This window comes from Musca autumnalis, unplaced genomic scaffold, assembly GCF_047663935.1.
Source record: "Musca autumnalis isolate F117 unplaced genomic scaffold, ASM4766393v1 scaffold_4, whole genome shotgun sequence".
Lineage (NCBI taxonomy): Eukaryota > Metazoa > Arthropoda > Insecta > Diptera > Muscidae > Musca > Musca autumnalis.
The window spans coordinates 31,745,129-31,767,608 of NW_027411977.1; the positions used below are offsets into that span (position 1 = coordinate 31,745,129).

Here is a 22,480-nt window from a genome sequence, read left to right on the forward strand (position 1 = left end):
AATTCAAAAAAATATTTTGCCTATTTTTACCGAGGTCTATCCCTGTACATTCCCTGAAAATTTCAGAAAAATCGGTTCAGTCTTTTGTAGATGTAACATATTTAAAAAGGTGGGCGTTAAAGTGGTCGTGGTCAAGAACATTATCGAATTTTAAAAACCCTCAGACTATGATTATGAAAAACAGCTAAAAAGCATTAAGTTCGGACGGGCCGAACTTTTTATACCCTCAACCATGAGTTTATTGAAGCATGGAATAATTTGTTTCCTCTAGTTTCGCCGAGGTGTCCCTGCCAAAAACATTGCCCTATATTAACAATTTTCCGAAAATTCTCTGTAGGAATGTTTTATATGTCAAACGAAGTCTAAGTAAAAAATTTCAGCCGTTTCGGCGTGATAATGTCACAAACACCTTGTAAATATCGAAAATCGGGAGGTACGGTTGTATGGGGGCTATATCATGGGCGAATGTTAATGTTAAGCTTTTGTTGAACTTTTTCGGAGGAGGTAATTGAAGGTCAGCCGTAGAGCTGTATATAGGACTACAAGAAGTGACGTTGGTAAACATTTCAGAACCATTCTTGAATAGTTCCTAACTGCACGTATGTAAGCAAAAAGTTTTAACTTTTGCAAGGGAGTTACCCAAAGGTGTTGTCTCATATGGACCTTCCTGGAACTTGATATACACTTAAAAGATTTTTTACGATGTTCAAAAGCCAAATCGGATAATAAATTCGTAAGTTATCGCGCTCATCAGTCATTTTAGTTGTTGTCTGCAGGTTTTTTTTAGACATTAAAATTTTGAAAGCAAGCAAGGGATCGGACGTTATAAACCTTATAGTACGGTTACATTAGAGTTTTTTGCCGGGTTAACACACTTCATGAGGACTTATTTCACGTTTGCGCTATGAAATTGACATTTGAAACCGGTTAATATGAGGGTATATGTGAATTGGAACTTTCATCTACGGACAGATCGAATGTATTTAGGGTCTTTTCAGAATTTTGTGTCACTTTTTGGACATTTGAACTTGCCGAATAAAATGTGGATTAGGATTAAAGTTCAAAAGTTTTGCGGAGGAGGGCATGGACCAACATAGTGAATTACGGAAGTGGATCTTATTTTGAGAGTCATATCTTTTCGATAGGATATCGAGCCCATTAATCATTTCAGTTGGTTATCGTACAGTCAAATTTTGGACCAAACCTTTACATCCGTTCGAGAGTTATCGTGCGCACCAGCCAAATAGACAGACAGACAAACGGACGGACATTGCTAAATCGACTCCAAATTGTCTGAAACACATTTCATCCAAACATGCTTGGAGTCTAAAACCATTATTTTAATTAAGCACATTTTGCCCGTATGAAAGTTTATATACCCTCGTTAGCATAAATGCTGAGGGTATAAAAATAAATAGTGATTTGTGCATGACTTTTTCAGTTTTTAAATAAGATAAACGTTATTTTGGCTATTAGTAGACATACGTTTACTCATTCGTGCAACAAAAAATAATTTTTGAGAAAATTTTTTTTTCATCCCATACATTTTTTCAAAATATATATTTTTATACCCCTTAAGCATTTATGCTAACGAGGGTATATCAGGAATATTGCCAATTATTTCATATTCCATTTCAGAAAAAAAGGATAAATTTTTATCGCGCTACATCAACGATTTTTGATATGTAGGTTAAGAAACAGATTCCCAGTACGAATCTGGTCGCGAGCCAATTTTTGGTTGTTGCGGACAAAAGTTATGGCGCTTTTTAAGAAAGAAAATATTATAAAAACTCTAATTATTTTAATGAGCACAATTGATTCAAAATAGTTCTCTCGAAGTAACTTCAGCGTGTAGATTGCATAATACCTGCAAAATGTTACACAGAATTCGCGGAATGTACATAAAATTGATAAATTATTGAATATAAGTCTACTTTTTTCAAAATTAAGGCCCATTAAGTGGTCATATAATTACATAAGAAATTGTTGTGGATCCAAACTTCACGGCGAATTAAATGAGACTACAATCATACAGATCGGTGTTATAGTTTGGACGTTACAGCCAAAATAAGCACATATTTTGGTCAAAAAAATTATTTTTTGTTTGAAAAAATATTTTTTCACATGCATTATGTAGTGGAAAATTTTGTAAAAATTTATAGGAATACTTCTTTCATTTTGCTTAAATCTCCCAACAAAATAGACGGATTTTGCTTTATTGACATTCATATTAAAGCTTTCCCATTAGGGAAGCTAGTTGATGAGGATATATCTCCAAGCTTCTGAAATGGAAATAGAGATCAAATAACCCATTTTATTTGTATGCATTTTAAAATACGTGTAAATCGCGTAATTATCAAAATCATTTTGTCCGCATGTGATTTTCATGTACAGCAAGACCATGTCTGTTAATTTGTATATATTTTTCGAAATTTAATTTGGGGATAAGATGTAGCATCAGCTGCATCTTAGCATTAAAATACCTATAAAAAATCGCTAATTTGCGCAAAGTGCATACAATTTTTGTCCGCATCCGATTTCAATGTCCACCATGAAAATCTACATCGATATATATCTATTTCAAGGCGATCAATTAAGAACCGTGGATGTAGCATCACACACTATTTTTTGGGATAAAATGAATGTAGCTTCCTTATCAGTGAAGTTTTCAAATCTCTGTTTCAGCTAAGATGAAGATGCTGTATTAGTTGTTTCATTGCAGTGGAAATGAACCGCAGAAAACGCGATAAAATGCGCGATATTTTGAAAAACAATTTTAGGTGATTTTTCTACTTTGGACTTTCTTGTAACTCGCGTTTTAGTGGATGGATTTTCACGGGAAATTATTTATTAGATCCGGAACGTAAAAAACTAGAATGTGCAATCAAGTACGAGGAAATCGAATGACAATTATAAAAATAAGGCCCGAAAAATATGTTTTTTACAAAAATGTTCGCACAAAATTTCCGCATTTGGATGTAGATTTCTATGAAGTTGTGCAGACTACATTCACATTAGTCGTATCAAATAACTCAGAATCGCAAGTACTACAATCCTATTTATGATTTTTTGAAAACCCTGTTTGCGGAACGAAATTCGAAGAAAATTTCAAAAAAACACTGTAAATCTGGCTTCAAAATGTCAGCATCATTTAATGGTAGAAGCAGTTCAAATTTTGAAAAGTAATACATTAGTGAGATGATCCTTATTTAGTTTGCTTCTACTTTTACTTTGACAGGCAAATCGAGAGAAGTGTGGTTTACTCAAAAATCGAGAGAAAACAAAAAAAGACATGGTGGCTTCAACCCATTTTTACCCATTTTTATACCCTACACCACTATGTGGGGAGGGTATTATAAGTTGGTTTTGGCCAAAAAGTTTGTAACGCATCGAAATAATGGTCGTAGACCCATACTTATATATATCAAAATGAATGTCTCGACGAGCTGAGTCGATCTGGCTATGTGTGTCCGTCCGTCAGTCCGTCCGTCCGTCCGTCTGTCCGTCTGTCCATCTAAACCTTGTAATCACGCTACAGGTCGCAATTTTGATCGGATCGTCACGAAATTTTGGGTGTTGATGGGGGTCCCGGAGTGGAAGAAGCCTATTGATTTTGGTGATGGTCGGATAATATTCAGGGGTCGGAATGGGCAAAAAACTTATGTGGATAAAAAGACAACGTTTTTTTCTAAAGCGAATATCTCAGCTTTACAATTTTTTTTTTTTTGTAATCACGCTACAGGTCGCAATTTTGATCGGATCGTCACGAAATTTTGGTGGCTAATGGGGATCCTACAGAGAAAGAAGCCTATTGATTTTGGTGATGGTCGGGTAATATTCAGGGGTCGGAATCGGCAAAAAACGTATTTGGAGAAAAAGTCAACGTTTTATTTCAAAGCGAATATCTCCGCTTCTAAAAGGGGTATATCAAAAGCAAAACCTGCTAATGAAAGTAGAAAAATCACCTTTGCAACGATGTTACGTAGATTGTCGTAGGTGGTCAAACAACGAAGATATCGCTATAGCCGCTAATACAACACAACTTTTCATTTTTGCGATTTTAATTATAATGACTAATATCGCAACTTTGGTTCAGGACCTTCCAAAAGCAAAGTCTGACAATGAAAGTAAAAAATCCCATAATTACTATGATGTAAAGCAGGTTGGCGTAGGTATCCAAATAACGGAGATATCGCAATAGTCGGTAATACATCCCATTTTTCCACTTTTTTGGAAATCACGCTACAGGTCGCAATTTTAATTGGATCGTCACGAAATTTTGGGTGTTATTGGGGGTCCCACAGAGGAAATAACCTTTTGATTTTTGATAATGGTCGAATATTATTCAGGGGTCGGAAAGTGAAAAAAAAATATTTGGAAAAAAGACCAACGTTTTATTTCAAAGTTAATATCTCTCTTCTGTAGTAGGTATATCGAAAGCAAAACCTGGCAAGGAAAGTAGAAAATATCACCTTTACAACGATGTGAAGTAGGTTGTCATAGGTGGTCAAACAACAGAGATATCGCAATAGTCGGTAATGCATCCCTTTTCCTTTTTTGTGCAATCACACTACGAAATTTTGATCGGATCCTCACGAAATTTTGGGGGTTGATGGGGATCTTACAGAGAAAGAAGCCTATTTATGATTGGCATACATCCCACCTTTCCATTTTTTATTTGGGTTGTACTGTCGATGCACTTAAATGCGTTTCAAAAAATTTGACCTGTGTTAATGAAGACATTCAGAGCAAAGGCGCTAAGCTATCCCAATTTTAATATCTTGAATTTTATTAGTCAAAAGCTTATGAACAGGGGTAGTGGTGTAGGGTATCACATAGTCGGCCCCGACCCGACTATAGCCTTGGCTCACTTGTTTAACATAAATATAGAAACAGCTTCCACACAAATTATCTTTTAAGGCCAATATTTTTTGCCACGTCCAAAAACATTTCATTTTATCCAAAAATATTTAATTTGTATAATATAGAACCACAAGTCGCGTATTCTAAAAGGGTAAACCTTGGCTTCAGCTATGTTAAATTTTCAAAAATATTGGTGATATATACTTTCATACGGGCAAAATGTGCCTCATCTATATAATGGTTTTAGATCCCATATGTTTGGACGAAATGTGTTTCAGACAATTTGTCGATTTAGCCATGTCCGTCCGTCTGTCTGTCTGGCTGGCTGGAGCGCACGATAACTCTCGAACGGATCTGCCGATTCGGTCCAAAATGTGCTATTCGTAATATTTTGTACAAACTTAGTTTATGTTCGAAGATAAGCAATATCGGTCCACTCCTTCAGTACCTCCTCCACAAAAGTACGAAAATCTTCGGAAAAATTGTGCGCACGATAACTCTTGATGGGAGTGACCGATGTGGTCCATACTTTACACATTCTACCAGATATAGATCATGTTCGAAAATGGACTATATTTGTCCATTCCTTCGGGTACATCCCACACAAAATTTTGGATAAAATCACTTTAAGACCTGCTCTCGATCAATTTCGTTTTTGTTGAAGCAACTTGTATTCGCTGCCTCAGTTACGACAGTAAAAGTTTTTTTAGGGGCAAGTCCATACTTCTTGAGAAAACAGCCCGAAATATATAAAAAGTCTAAAAAGTGAGTTTTGCAGGAGAAGCTCTCAAAGTGTGGAAATTTTTTTGAACTTCAGTACTATGCTAAGTCAATATTTGTTTATAACTTCTGTTCGGATTGACCGATCATTACCGAAATTTGACAGAATTTCAGTTAAAGGACGTTCGACACCTCCAAATAATAGTTTGCTAAATCTGAACAGTGAGTTTTGCAGGACAAGCTCTAAAAGTTTGGAAATTTCTTTGACCTTCAGTACTATGCTAAGTAAATATTTGTATATAACTTCTGTTCGGATTGTCCGATTATTACCAAAATTTGACAGAATTTAAGTTAAAGGACGTTAAATATAAAAATGTAAAGAACTTGAAAACATTCTAAGTCGACTTAGCATACTATTGTTTGGAGGCGTCGATATGTAGTGGCTGGAGAGTTCGAACCGAATACTGCGTTCGTCCACACATTGGATATTGTAATATTTCTTCGAATATTAGATGGAATTCGAAGGTGGTGCTTATAGGTCCACACCTTCCGGTACCTCCCCCACAAAAGTTGGAAAATATTCGCTAAAATGGTACTCGCGATTTCTCATAGACGTAGCAACAGATCCAAACTTTGGATCTCTAAATATTATCGAAACTTAGTTTATATTCAAATTTGGGCCCTATCTGTCCAATCCTTTTGGTACCACCCACACAAATGTTCAACATTTTTGTGTAGTGGCCCTGTTTACAGCAATATTATGTTTTTCGTAGGCTAGTGTGATAAATATCTAGCGATAAACCCTCAAATGTTTGAGCTTTAATCCTATCCGTACTTTTGTCGGCTCATACGCCCAAAAGTTTGAAAACCCCCCCTAAATACATAAGTTTTTTTGGGAAAAAGTATTTCAATTCACACAGGCTGAGGGTATATCTCTGTTGTTTAAATCGATTTGTGGATGAACTTGTTTATATTTTAATGAAATAAACGTTATTTTAGTGATTATTTAACAAAAGTTCATTCATCGGTACTACAGTAAATCATTTTTGAGAAAAACGCCGAAAAGTCATAACACTAACGTATACACCTAGATAGGGAATATTCCTGGAGCAACAATATGTTGGTGCACCAACATTTGCTCCCAGATTATGTTTGCTTTAGCAATATTCCTTCTTTGAAAATAAAAAAAAACTTACCTTTCAACACCAGTAAATCTAGGATGACGATGTCTTCGTGACAACAGAAGGCCACCACCCCATGCAGCCTACAAAAGAGAATAAATAAAAAGCACAACAACAGTATAGTTAATTTCTTTACTATTCCTATATAGAAGTCTCTCTCACTGTTACTTACATCAACATGCATCCAACAATTGTATTTCTGGCAAATATCAGCAATTTCATTGAGATTATCGAATGCACCCAATACTGTGGTACCGGCTGTGGCATTTACAAAGAATGGTATATGACCCTTGGCTTTACGTTCCATAATTAAACGTTCCAGTTCCGACGTAATCATGCGACCACGTTCATCTGATGGTACCATAACACAATTGTCCGTACCCAAACCACAAACGGCGGCACAAGACTTCACCGAATAATGGCACTGATCGGAGGTGAACATAACCAATTGGCCGGGCAGGCCGGCAGCACCATGTTCCTTGTAATTGGGGAACATTTTGTGGCGGGCAGCCAGGAAGGCATACAAATTCGAGATGGAACCACCGGGGGCCAAAATCGAATCGCCACCATGCCAGCCAATGATTTCACGCATTTTCGTGAGAACAACAGTTTCCATGAGAATGAAAACTGGAGCAATTTCATAGGTGAACATGTTTGTGTTGGCAGTGGCAGTCAACCATTCGCCGGCCATGGAAATAATGTCCAAACCGCATGACAGCTGATTAAAGAAATGGGGATGACCTGGAAATTGAAAAAAACAAAAAAACATTTTTATTAATTAGGGGCTTTAGTTTTTATGGACCAAGAAAAACATTATCATGAAACTCTATCATAAAATCTTTTAAATCCCTACATAATTATTTTCTTCTTCTTCTTCGTTTTCTTGTTACTCTCCAGCCTATCAATCTTGTAACGAATTATTGACACGACCCATACACTATGTCGCTCTATCTGCGAGCCATTAAAATCAACAACATTATCAAGGAATGTCTATAAAAATGCCATTTGGAATGCCTTAAGCCTCCATAATCCGGCCTATAAATAAGTACGAGAGTATGGCAAAAATTGGCAACACAATTTTCGTCGTCTCAAATTCCTATATCCGTAACGTAAACGTACATACACACACACGAAAACCCTCTTCTCATGACAATGACAGACTCTCATCCTTCTCCATTTTATATCGATACACTCAAGCATACTTCAGCAGCAGTGTTTTAATGATACCAAACATTGACAGTCATATAGCCCATCATCAGTTCTCTTGAGAAGAAGAAGTGGAAAATGGAGGAGGAGTAGTTGAACACAAAAACTTCAACAATAGCAAAAGAATGTCAAAGTTTTGCTGTTTTTGTTATTTCGTCCTCGTGTGGGGGAGTTGAGTTTTAATCAAAATCCGTTGTTATTTTCTGTATCGTTGCACACTGATCCTTTGATGCGAATGAATGGCAAAACAATGTGTTCCTTGGTGCCAGCTACTACGACGGCAAGAAGGTCTTGTGTCTGAGGGTTGTTTGAACCAAGCAAGGACTGCCTGCCTGCCAATGGCTGTGATGATGATTATGATGTGGCATTGCGTAGCGTAGATTTTTGTTACCCATCTGTGTCATGCTGCTGCCGTTGCCACTACTACCATCATCGTCGTCACATGTCTGTCTCGTGCCTAAATTGAAATGTTTAGTCCCTGGTCGTAAGTCAAAGTAAAATCCTTTATGTCCTTATAAAGAAGACAAATGAAAATAAATTTCTTTTACCTTAAACAAATGTTTTGGAAAATACATTCGCTGCGAAATTGAAATAAACGAGGGTAGTATGGAAGTCCAAGGTTATATTATAACATTTACCATAGGAAGGAAGATACATTGATGCAGCTGTTAGAGGCTTAACAACGATTTGGGGCAAACGTAAGGTGAATAACCCATTACAAAGTAATGAAGACTTAACACCTTCCTCACTACCAGAAAAATATGAAATACAAAAAATAAAATATAAACTATAAAATATTAAATATAAGATATAAAATATAAAAAAAAACAAGTAAAAAAGTTCAGTTCGGCCTGGCCGAACTTTTTATACCCTCCACCCTAAAATATTCTGATGCTAAATATGGAATATAATTTTTTTTCCTATCCACAATTTTAGGTGGAAATATTTTGTGATCACGGATACCTTACTAAGTTAAAAAATTATTCTAAAAATGTCTTCAAACGGGCGGCACCTTTATATGGGGCTATAACAAAGTGTGGAGAAGTTTTGTGATAACCTTAAATGTCGAATCACAGAAAGTTCGGTTAACAAATTTAGCTATACTCCTCAAAACACCTAAACTCGGGTAGTAACTTTGTATGGGTCTATATCAAAACATGGACCAATGTTGATAATTGTTGGTGGAGAAGTTCTGTGACCATAGGCAAACTCAAACTTCAAATTACAGATAGTTCGGTGAAAATATATAGTTGAAATTGTCAAAATACATAAAATCAGAAGGTGCCGTTATATAGGGCTATACAAAAACATGGATCTATGTTGTTGTAACAGTGTTTGTTATTATGTTTGTCTGTTCGTTCTTCTGTTCAATCCGGCTCTTGGTCTATCTCCAGTTCCAGGAAAGTGGCTGCTTCGATGGGATGTAACCACAGATCCACTGGGGTTAGATGAGTAGGTTTGGCTGGGCAGTTGAAAAGGTGTTTTGTGTCGTGCGGGCCCATGCCGCATACTGGGCAGATGTCTTGCACGGCACGATCGATTTCCGCCCAATATGAATTTAGGGGACTGCAATATCCCGAGCGTAGTTGAGCCAAAACTACTCTGGTTTGTCGTGGCTGCTATTCAAACCTGCTTGATATGCTTGTTGATCTAGGGGTTCTCTCCTGTATTGTTGGACCTCTCCATCTAGAGCATGGATATCCTTCCTGATCTGCCTGAGGTGTCGGGCCTACCCACAAGGTGGTGATTGGGATGGCTCACACGGTAACATCCAAGCATGTGCTGCAACGAAAGCATCTCATTGTGTTGCTTTACTGGAAGAATCTTTGTCTCCTCATGTAGATGGTCCACTGAAGATTTGAGGAGGCACCCTGTTGCTGTTCTCAGGGCGGCATTCTGGCAAGTTTGAATCTTGTTCCAATTCGTATCACATAATCTCGGGGACCAGACTGGCACCGCATAGCATTCCACAGACCGACCTATCGCGTTATATGTGGTCAACAAGGTTTCTTTATCTGCACCCCAAGTGCTTCCGGCTAGGGACTTGAGGACCTTGTTCCTACTTTTCAGTTTGTCGCAGATAGCTGTGGCCTGCGCGCACGACTTGAAAGTAGAGTCGAATGTGACCCCTATGATTTTGGGGCAGTTTGTGATCGGAATTCTGCTACCGTCGACCACGACATTCATTCTCTTCCAAACTGCGCTGTCAATGTGGTGAACAGAGTGGCTGTTGATTTTGTGGCGAAAATTTGCATATTCCTCGAATGGAAAAAGATGGTAAGATCGGTTAAATAGTTGTTCAGTCTCTCACAGATGTCATCAGCATAGGTACCCGACGCCAGGATCGTGCAATCATCCGCATACGTTACGATCTCGATGCCGTCTGTAGAGGGCGGAATACAGGAGAGGTAGACGTTAAACTGTTCCTGAGATATCACCCCACATTGGGGAACTCCCTGTTTCACTCGACGGGGTTTGGACTTCTTGTTCCTGAATTCCACGTACGACTGGCGTCCACACATATAATTGACTATCCAACGTTTCAAGCTTGGCCGGAGGGTTGTCTGCTCAATGTCCTCAAACAGCGTGGAGTGCCTGACTGTATCAAAGGCTTTTAATATTCGCCCTGTCACTCTGGGGGTGCTCGACAAACTGTCGATTGAAATAACTTGCGCACCTCTTCGGGTCAGTCAACGTAACGTCGCCAAACGTGACTGAGGTCCTATCTTCCCTTCTTCCAGGGTTCGAGAGTGACTTAACCGTTGCCCACAATTCACCTATACCGGCTCCAATGTTGCAAGTCTTTAGATGATTTAACCACTTGTTCCGCTTATGCTCGCCGACCAGCCTGTTAACTTCCAGTGTCAGCTCCCTGACTCTGGGGTCATTGGGGTTGGTTCGGCGAAGCTCATCACGTTCATTTGCTAATCCCGTCGCCAAAAGTTGGCTAATGTTAGGCACGTAATGTGAGATACAGCTATTTCACGGCGGGATGTATACGTTCAGCAACTCTATCTCGGCAGTTCCACACCTGACTGCTACCCCCATACATTCCATGTACGGGTCATTAGAGACAGGCTCAAGCGAGAGGGGTCTGTATTGGACAGACTGGTGCAATAGGAAAGCTAATCCCCCACCTCCACTTCTGGTGCGATCCTTCCTTAGCACGTTGTAACCATCGCAACGTTGTAAGCTACAGTTGTTTGTGAGCTTGGTTTCTTGCACCACAGCGACCTTGATATTCCTCCGACTCATGAAATCTACTATTTCCTCGATCTTACCTCGCAGTCCATTGCAATTAAATTGCAAAAATGATGCATTTTCGGGGATTGGGACAACAACGGCTGGTGTTAAAGGCTGCGTGTGTGGATGTTGTCGGGGGACTGCGGGGGAGTTTCATAATCAGACGACGATGAAGTTTCGTAATCCGATGACGACTCACTGGGGACTGTTTTCACACAGCATGCAGCAACATAGTCCCTGTCGTAGTCCCTCATGTGGACAAGTCCAGAGCAACCCCTTAGATGCACCCACTCCTGTCGTCTATTGCATCTCACCGAAGGCTGGATGTGGGTGAAGATGCGGATGTGACAAACCAAGGACAAATATATTGGTCCTGGGTTTTCCTCCGTCCCGACACGGACCAAAAGGATTCGGAGCAGGCATTCCGGGATATGCTGCTCCCAACACAGAAAAACGAAACAAATACAAACATATGTACACTGGGGTGGCAGCCGCTGGCCGGAACAATGATGTTGTGTAGTTCCGGGTCAATCCTGTACAAAGAACCCGCTGGTGTGGGATTTATGCCCAAATGTCAAACTATAAGTAGTTCGGTCAAAAAATGTGGATAGAATCCCCAAAACACCTAATATCGAGAAGTACCTTTATATGGGGGCTTATACCAAAAACATAGACCTGTATTGGCAATTTTCAGTGGAGAGGTGTTATGACCGCTAGGAACCACAAAGGGCAAAATAACCGCTAGTTCGTTTAAAAATTGAAACTTAAATCCCCAAAATGCCAAAAATTGGGAGGAGCCGTTTTATGGGGGCTATAACAAAACAGGGACCTTTCGTGACCATTTGTGGTGGGAACGTCTTGTCACCACTGGGAACCTCAAATCTCAAATTATAGATAGTTTGGTCAAAAAATGTAGCTAAAATCCTCTAAATACGAAATATCAGGAGGTATCGTCATATAGGGGCTATACCTAAACCTGGATGTTTTGTAGTCATTGAGAACATCAAATATTAACTTACATTTAATTCGGTCAAAAATACAGAAAATCGGGAGGTACCGTTATATGGGGCTATACAAAATTTTGTTGGAAATTGTTGGTGGAGGTGTGTTTTGACCACTGGATGACGTAGGGGATGGAAGATACCAAGGAACGGTCCTGACCGGTTTTAACATGGCAAAGCCCAGGATTTATCTTGGTCCCTCTTTCATATCAGTGGACACTGACCTCCCCGTGGTGTCACCTCGGGAACTGCCTTCAACACCCGTTAAAAGTAGTGAGCTAACATGTGCCGCGCTTTAAAAACTTTGTTTTGGGCGTCGGGTTAGTAACCCTCCCCTAGAAAAAACAACCTACTATGAAAAAACGAAAGAAAAGAAAAACAAACCCCTCTAAAGTTGACGAACCCCGCAAACGTTTTAAGGACCATGATCTGCGAATCTGCACCTGGAATGTTCGCACTCTTTATAGAGAAGGTGCAGTCTTCGCATTGGCAGACGTACTTGAAAAGTACAAGGCTGATATTACTGCCATATAGGAAATACGATGGATTGGGAAAGGCGTCACAACAACACCTAAAGGTGACGCACAGTATTATAGCTGCCATGACACAAAGCAAGCTCATGCTTTGCGGATTTGTAGTTAGTCGGAGACTAAAACATCTGGTATCCATGCTAGTTAGCAGTACCAGATTTGATCATCTCGATATTCATAAGGGCACCTGGCTGTCTCCAGATCAAAGAACAAGTAATCAAATTGATCATGTTGTGATAGATGGAAGACATTCATCGAGTGTGTTGGATGTACGATCGTTCCGAGGTGCAAACATTGATTCGGACCTTGTTGCAGCAGAGGTACGTACCCGTCTAAACGTTGCAAATAAAGCACGAACAGACACAACGCGGAAGTTGGACATCGATAGGCTGCAAACACAACAGATAGCCACAGCATATTCCACTCAACAAGCCCAATTGCTTAATGAGAGCACTCTTTGTCCCGATAACATAACAACACAATGGCAAAATATTGCCCACTCCATGCAAACAGCCGCAAAATCTATACTTTACAATCAGTATCAACGCGTTGCGCATGAGAGAGAGAAAAGGAGAGAAGAGAAACGTCTTTTCCGCAAGAAAAAGAGAGTAATGGAAAATCGGGAGTGTGAAAAAATCGAGATGTACAGGAGCCAGAATGAAGTCCGAAAATTCTACCAAAGAGTGAAACATCAAACAGATGGCTTTGGTACAGGCACATCCTCTTGTAGAGACCAGCGAGGTAATCTGGTAACAGATACAGATAACGTGCTCAGGACGTGGAAGGAACATTTCTCCAATCTGCTGGTATCCAATAGCAGCGAAGACGATGAAGATACCACAGTCCCAATCCCACAAGATGGTATCGAATGTAAACCGCACAGCCAAGATGAGGTAAAGACAGCAATAAATCGGCTGAAGAATAATAAGGCAGCAGGAGCCGGTGGCTTACCAGCCAAGCTGTTTTAACCCGGAGGCGACACGCTGATAAGGTGTATTCATCAGCTAGTTAGCACCATCTGGCAGGAAGAACACGTACCCCACGATTGGAACCTGAGTATCCTGTGCCCCGTCCACAAGAAGGGAGATAAGACTGCATGCTCTAACTATAGGGGCATAAGTCTACTCCCTATTGCCTACAAGATCGTGTCAGGGATATTGTGCGAACAACTAAAGCCTATGGTCAACGAGATAATTGGACCATACCAATGTGGCTTTAGACCTGGCAAGTCCACCATTGATCAGATATTTACCCTGCAGCAAATCCTGGAGAAGACCCAAGAGATGCAGATTGACACCTACCACCTTTTTGTCAATTATAAGGCAGCCTTTGACAGCCCCCTACGTTCAAACGTATTCCAAGCCATGTCTGAATTTGGTATCCCCTCAAAGCTCATACGGCTTTGTAAAATGACATTAAATGACACGAGGTCCTCAGTTAAAATAGGAAAGAACCTCTCCGAAGGGTTTGGTACCAAAAGAGGTTTCAGACAAGGAGACAGCCTTTCGTGTGATCTCTTCAACATTCTGCTGGAAAAGGCTATACGAGAGGCAAAAGTCAAAAGAAGTGGCACAATCTACACCAATAGTCACATGTTAGTTGCTTCTGCTGATGATATAGACATCATGGGCCGATCAGTAAAAGAAGTAACTGATACCTTTATGAAGGTCGAAGGAGAATCTGCTAAAGTGAGTCTGGCGGTAAACGGTGAGAAGACCAAGTTGATGGTGTCGACGCGCAATGCGTCCATTGAGCTCGGACCGACTGTGGAAGTTGGTTCCAATAATATTGAGGTAGTAAAAGACTTTGTCTACCTCCGTAAACACAACAAACGACATCACTTGTTAAATAAAAAGAAGAATTGTATTGGCCAACAGATGCTACTTTGGTTTAAGTAAGCAGTTTAAAAACAAAGCCACATCTCGTCAAACAAAAATAACGCTCTACTAAACACTGATACTACCCGTGGTGATGTATGGCTCCGAAGCCTGTGTACTTGCGCAAGCAGACATGGCAGTGCTTGGTGTGTTTGAGAGAAAATTTTTTCGAAAGATCTACGGACCAATCTGCGTTGACGGTGAATATCGACGTCGCATGAACCACGAGCTGTACCTGCTGTACAACGACATCAATATTGTTAAACGTATCGAGATGCAGCGATTGCGTTGGCTAGGCCATATCATAAGAATGAACGATGATGGACCCGCTAAAAAGGCGTTTAAATACGGACCGCTTGGCGGTGCACGCAGAATAGATGGCGCATTTATAATCACTTGCAGAGCCCGACTAATTAGCGATGCAATAAAAATACAATCGCTGACTTAAGGTAACATCAAACTGCTTCAAGGGCCAGCAACGCGGACCGGTTCGGCTAGTATATAATAACATTTTTGCGGAAGTTCTTAACATTAGAGAGATGTTTTTATAGGAGAGGGTTAGTGCTTTCAGCCTTCTACATCTTTCTAAACATCGCGTGAAAGTGGTTGACATCTATCTACACCGACAGATTTTCTTCTTCAAGTCTTCTTTTTTATAACATATTGTAGGTGGGACATATAACAACATAATATAACCTTCATATTGCCCCTTATTGACTTCCCTTATTTCTACATGAAAACTCTTTACTGAACCTTGAAATCCAACCCTCGTTAGAGAAAAGAGCTGCAATTCATAATTTCTGAATGAAAACAAGCTGAGTCAAGTGCTGCTATTGGTGGCAGATGTGATTTCGTATTTTCTTTTTTCAAATACATATTCCCTTTATGAAGAACAATAACTAAGGACGCTTATGGCTTAAAGCTATGTATTTGTTGCTTGTAGTAATAACACAACTTATGGCACTTCCCGGCTAAACTGACAGCAAGGATTTTCATTGTTGAGATTATAATAACAGCAAGGGTTCGTTCGCATTGTTCACGTTTTTTTTTTCGTCATAACGAAATCTGAAGGTCATATTGACTTCTTCATTATTTTTGGTGTTGAAAGGAACGAAAGAACTCCCCAGGGAGATGATGGTGATGATGATTATGTTGAAGGTAAACTTGAAGTATTCAGTTAATGGCAGCATGATTTGTGTAAAGTAATTTCCAATTAGCTCTCAATAAATGAGCAATTGTTATGGAGAAAAAGAAGGACCTCATGGGATGTGTTTTAATGATTTTCGATTGATATTTAGAGATGTAATCAAAGGTCAAAATTATTTTTTGTTCATTTCTCTACAATGATGTGTTTTCGATTTCTTGTTTTACCTCCTTTTTGTTAGCCTGTCTGTGCTAAGCGGAAACACCACATGGCCAAACAATGTTTCAACTTCCGTGAAGCCTTTGTGGGCTTTTTTTCGTTGGCATCTTTTTCTGGGGAGGTTATTTTCTGCTTGACTTCCTATTTTAATATTAGAAATGTGGAGCAAGCGGTCTGTTGGAAAAATGAAAGGATCTTCCTGCATTGCATAAACAATTATTAAAGCTTTTATGTATTTCTAGCAAAACCCTCATTGTTCGTTTCGCTTTTGCTCCTGCCAAATACATCTGTTGTTGTCTGACGAATGAACATTTAATCTGTCAGACATTCGACATACTTTAGAGGACACTTGTTTATGCATGTTTGGTGAATATGCCATTGCAAGTTTCCTTCCAACTTCCTTTATTTGCTTGTATGTGTGTCTGTGTGAAATAGAAAAGCGATGATAATCACTCATCTTGACAAAGACCTTCAAAATAAGTTTCACATCAATGAAAGCAAAACCGAACTTTTTATATCCAAAAATGTAGCTAAGATACTCGAAATACCGAAAATCGGGAGGTACCGTTATATGGGGACTATACCAAAACATGGACCTATGTTGACATCTCCACTGTCACAAACCAATGCAGTGCACTGAAAACCCATAGTGTATTTTTTGGAATGTGTGACACATATTTGGTAGCGATCTCCTACCAAATAAAAAATTGCTGAGATCCCCTAACACCGAGGTGTTAAGCGACCACGTGTCCATCGGTGTTCTCAAGGTTTGCAGTTAGGGTACCAACTGTATTTGAACGGAGCCTCGTTGATACCTGGGTGACTCAACGAGTAATTATAATGCCCTTGCCGTGGTAAGAAGGCTATGCCGCGGTAGACCTCAGCTCCTCCACAACTCAATATCCCATGGACATTCAAAATTTAAACAAAAAAACCAAAAAACCCAAAAACCTCAAGATGAACCTTCGACTGATGTAGGTGTGGATGCCTTGGCACCCTCAGTCTTTACACTCACAAGTGCAACCTCCTCACTATCCCTGACAATTACGAATATGGACATTGACAACGATTCCCCTAATGTTACGGCCAGCAGCTCTAACTCGGCTACAAAGCGGACTGAAAATATGAGCGGGGACGAAATTCCGGAACTGGACCATATTAATGACAGTTTGAATAGACAGAGCCTTAATTGAGGAAAGCATCCCCTTGACACTCAAGCAGGAAAGCATCCCGGATGAAATTTGGGAAAAATTATCGCTGACTGAGGATGAGGAAGATATGGACACGACAGTGATACATGTTCCTACCTCTAGTCTAGTTAATAACCCCCCATCCGGTGTTGCTTTGGTGTCGGATAATCCCGACAAACCTCTGCTTCTAAGGCAAAAAGCAGTAGAGGAGGAGAGTGGCGCGAGCGAAGAACCTATCGATAAGATGGACGATTCGCTGAATCCACAGACGTCCAACTCTGCCAAAGCCAAGGAAGCAAGAGACAAAAAATCATACCGAAGGGCAACTAATTATTGCAAACGGTATGCCAATAAGGACCATCAGCGTAAGGGAATTTCAAATGTTACGGTCTAACCTCAAGTTCGTGAGGTGATTTGAAAGAGAATATCCTCACGTAGCAAAGAGGGAAGTGCGTGTCAGTGAAATCCCTACGTCAACAGCGGGAGTAAGCCCCATCGAAACCTCCGAAGAGGTGACGAAGGGAGGAGACTTCAGCTCTGATAAGGACACCGCTTCTTCCAATGCGGCAACGTCGCAGCCCTCAAAGAAGGCTGAGAAGAAGAAGGGATCCAAATCCTCTGGGAAGGTATCGACTGATTCTGCAGCTGGCCCAACTTCTAAACCCCAACAAAGGGTGATAGAGGTGAGTCGGTTGATGAAAAAGAAGATACCCACACAAGTGGGAACACGAGCGGACGGAACAGTGATGGGTCAGTGACGGCATTGACTTCCTCAAAGGATACCGAGGTCCGTTATCCGATCCAAAATCACTCGACCGATCCAAAATCACAAACAATGGTTATGAAGAGGATGAGGTCGTCTGAAGAACAACCTCCTTCTGCGAAGATGTCTACGTTGTCACAGCCGGTCTGTATGGCGGCATCGTTTGCTTCGGTGACGAGGAAGGCTAGTGAGAGGATCACTAATGAAAAGGTTAAAGGCTCTTCATCAAGTGCTTCTTCTCTGAAGCCTTGTACGTCTGAAAAGGTAAGTAAGGAAACCGCGGAACATAGTGCTCTGCAGACTCCATGGTCACCTGTAAAGGCGAGTGAGGATAAGGTAAAATCTAGTGCTCTGCAGACTTCCTGCTCGCCCACAAAGGCGAGTAGGGACAACGCGGAAACTGGTGTTTTGCAGAATCCAAGCACGTCTGTGAAGGCGAGTAAGGAAAAATCAGGACCTAGTGGTCTGGAGATTCCCTACTCGTCCGCGAAGATGAGTAAGGACAACGCGAAACCTACAGCTCTGCAGACTCCTTGCTCGTCAAACCCGAAGCAGGATGACATCGCTGCTTGACGGATTGTCCCGGGTGAGATCCGGCTGGCAATCATAGACAGGGCTGATCCCAATGGGCGTATAAGTGGCTGTCATTGGTTGGTAGTTGAGGGTCGTCTTCGGGACATCCTCATTTCGGACGTGGTTAAAGAGACAAATGTGCGGCTGGACCAGTCTGCTCTTTACAAGGGAGTCAAGGTAATTAGCTGTGCAAACAAGGAATCGGCAGATTTCCTTGTTAAAACAGTTAATGACATTGGCTCTCTTTGGGAAGGTATCAATCTGGCGGTTGTACCTTTGTCTGAGATACCATTTGGGATGATAACCTCAGCATGGGTCCCTCCTCCTTCAGTGGAGCTAGGATGAATAGTGAAGTTGGTTGAGAAGCGGTCTTCAGATGGGAAATTGGAGGATTCTCGGTTCCTTTAAGAAGAACGACGGACTGGTCATAAAATTCGCCACGGACAAGTCTGAGAGGACTTTCTAAGGAGTCGAGGAGGGGTGCTGAATTTTGGATAAGGACGAGTATTTTTCCGAATCCCACTAAAGCACCAGTAGGTAGGAAGCGGCAAAAGCTTAGCTTTGTGCAGATTAACCTCCATCATTGCAAAGCTACTGCTGCTGAACTACTTAAAAACCTCTCGTCTCAAGACATCGATATCGCCATAGTCCAGGAACCTTATTTATATAAAATTAAGGTGAGTGGGCTTAGCGGCAAGAACTATTCTGTTTTCGCTGCCTCAAATGGGGACAAGTAGAGGTGATATAACCACGGAGCAAACCATTAGTTTTGTCTTCGATTTACCTGCCTTACGAAGACCCCGAAGCACCAGGCAAGGTCATTCAGGATCTAGTGAATGAACTAGGGATCATAGGCTGGGTCGTCCTTGGATGTGATTCCAATGCCCACCACTTCCATTGGGGAAGCAGTGACACAAACGCCAGAGATAATTCCTTGGCGTCAATCTCGTCAATCTCTACATCTCCTACACTCACCATCTCTATCCTATCATCCCCATCTCATCAAGCTACATAAACACTCTATCATATCCTTCATCTTTAGTCATCTCAACAACACACCTCCATCATCTTTAAATCAAATGTTAAATTATATATTCTTCGGTTTAAAAATGAAGCTAAAATCTTCAAAATACTGAAAATCTGGAGGTACCGTTATATGCTATACCAACACATGGACCTATGTCGACAATTTTTGGTGGAGATATTTTGTGACCACTGGGAACCTCAAAACTCAAATTACAAGCAGGTCGGTTCAAAAATGAATCTAAAATCCACAAAATACCGAAAATCGGGAGGTGCCTTTATATGAGGGCTATATCAAAACATGGGCCTATGTCGACAATTTTTGGTGGAGATGGTTTGCGACCACTGGGAACCTCAAATGTTAAATTTCAGGTAGTTCGGTTCAAAACTGAAGCTAAAATCCTCAACATATCGAATATCGGGAGTTACCGTTATATGGGGGCTATACCAAAACGTAGACCGAATAGCCCATCTTCATAGTTCATCTGTTTATGGAAAAAAGTGGCTCGGATGCAAAAATATAACGTTCTAGCACAATTATTGCGGACGCTAGAGTGATTACAACAGACGAACATGGCTTGATCGACACAGAAGTTTATCCTGATCAAGAGCAAATTATTATTTCAATGCGTTGCAGACGAAAAACAAACTTAATATACCCTCCATACTATGGTGGAGGGTATACAAATTATTGTGGGGGGCTTTATAGATCTCGAATCAGATGTACTTGGTCCCCTCTTATCGTCTAGTTCAAACGGTGTGTCAATCACAGTATGAAATACTTAGGAATTATAGACCCAAATTACTATGCCAGAGAAATCCGACAGTTGAACATTTGATGTTGTCTAGGCGGAGGCCAAATTTAACTGCTTACCGTAGCGCTAGTGTAGCACGTAACCGACTCTTTGCTCAAGTTTTCTATGGGTGAACGTGTAACCACACTGTGTTTAGTGTGTTCCAAAAAAGCGACTAAAACAAGTCGAAAACTTAGTCATGTTCAAGCCTATCAATACCCTTTCTTGATATCTAACATCCCCACATCATCCAACTATAGTCTCTCTCTCTTTGTTTAAAATGTTCACACGCCATCCGAACGAACTCTCAACTCACAAAGCAAATTTATAAATCAAAAATTTCAAAACCAAATTTGATTTAATTAAAATCCTCTAACCACATTTTCGGATTAGAAAAGCAAATTTCCCAAAGCTAACAACAAACGCAGCAGGAGCTATCCATATAACACTCTTTTAAATAAGTGTTATCTTGTTTGAACAGGCATCACAGTTAAAAAGTAAACACAATTCTATAAAAATTAGCAACCACATGCAACACTGCGGCATCCAATAAAATAACCGCACACACCGCATCAGTCACTTATTGTTTAACAAGATTTTTTTTCCGCATAAATTTGAATAAAATTAATTTTTTCCTAAAGACCAGCGAATGAACGCAGAATATTCAATGCCACAAAGCATATGTCAAAAAAAAAGGAGGAGAGGAAGAACGAATGACACATAACTGTTGAGGATAAGGATGAGCAGAAATAGATTGGCACACACACACCGAGAGACGTGTTTAGAGGTAATAGACACGAATTAGGGTTGTCAACAACACGCCACACGTCACCATCGTACATATCTTTGCCTTACCTTTGTGTGAAAAAAGGATAATGTTTAGTTGCCAAACAGTAGCTGGCCTGCAAGCAGTCAGTAGCAGCAGCAGCTAAGACCATTTTATGGTCCATTGAATATTGATGGCAAGCAAAAGATTATTTACACCTATCAACCACAGACGACGTTGTCGTAATTCATTTATTCTTTTTCTAAAGGACACACAGGCATACGCTACTGAGGGGATAAAACAACAATGTCTAAGATGAAAGGGGTAGTTTGTTGTGTATTCTATTGAGAGGATTTGATTGTTTACACTTTTTGTTATAAAGTCAATGAAAACAGCCATAAAAAAGCTAAAACCCAAACTTACATCAATCATAATTCGTGGCCAAAATCCAAAAATTGATTTTAAATCTGATTTTTATGACACAGTGGTTATACAATTTTACAGTGATTTGATTTTCGAAGTTAGTTCTTGAATGAATAGAAAATACCCAAGAGATGCCGATCTTACCATATGTTTATCGATTATAGAGCAGCCTTCGACAGTCCCTTACGTGTAAAAGTATTTGAAGCCATATCTGAACTTGGTATTCCCGCAAAGCTCGTTCGGCTTTGTAAGATGACTCTAACTGATACTCGGTCCTCAGTTAAAATAGGAAAGTACCTCTCCCAACACTTCAGTGAAGGATACAGTCTTTCGTTTTATATAATTACAATCCTGCTGGAAAAGGTTATACGAGATGCAAACGCGATAATGAACCCGCTAAAAAGACGTAAAAATAAAGGCCGCATGGTCGCACTGGAAGACCAAAGCTTCGATGGAGTGAACAAGTGGAAGACGAGGTTGAAAACGCGGTATTCCAAATTGGAGAAATAAAGCAACAAATAGAGAGGAATGGAAAAGCTTTTCTTAGTTGGACTTAAAGCACAAAGTCCAGCAAGATGGATTTTATGTGGAGATTTTTTTTTGAGTACTGGCGACCCTAAATACCTAGTCACGTAAAATCGCGCTGGCCGTTATATGCGGGCTAAACCTAAATGTGCACCTATGTTGACAAATTTTGGTGGATAAGTTTCGTGACTGCGGGGAATCTCAAATGTCAAGTTATCGGTAGTTCAGTCAAAAAAAAAAAAAAAAAACAATGAACATAAAACCCTCAAAATGCCGAAAATCGTGAGGTACTGTTATATGGGGGTATACCTAAAGATGACCCTATGTTGACAATGTTTGATGAAAAAGTGTCAAACTATAGCTAGTTCGCTAGAAATTTTTTGCCAAAATCTTTAAAATTCCGAAAATTGGGTGGTATATTTTTCCGTGAGGGGTGCCA

General features: G+C 40.2%; 1 protein-coding gene across 5 annotated transcripts in view; it reads right to left on the bottom strand.

The window, feature by feature from the left end:
• The window catches only part of Gad1 (glutamate decarboxylase), an 89,893-nt gene that overhangs the window by 22,240 nt on the left and 45,173 nt on the right, over positions 1-22,480 (bottom strand). For all 5 annotated transcript variants that reach the window (XM_073987044.1, XM_073987047.1, XM_073987049.1 and 2 more), the window contains 2 exons: positions 6,937-7,505; positions 6,780-6,847 (listed from right to left, as the gene is read on the bottom strand). In XM_073987044.1, the coding sequence (XP_073843145.1) occupies positions 6,780-6,847; positions 6,937-7,505 (637 nt within the window). The remainder of the gene's footprint in view (positions 1-6,779; positions 6,848-6,936; positions 7,506-22,480) is intronic.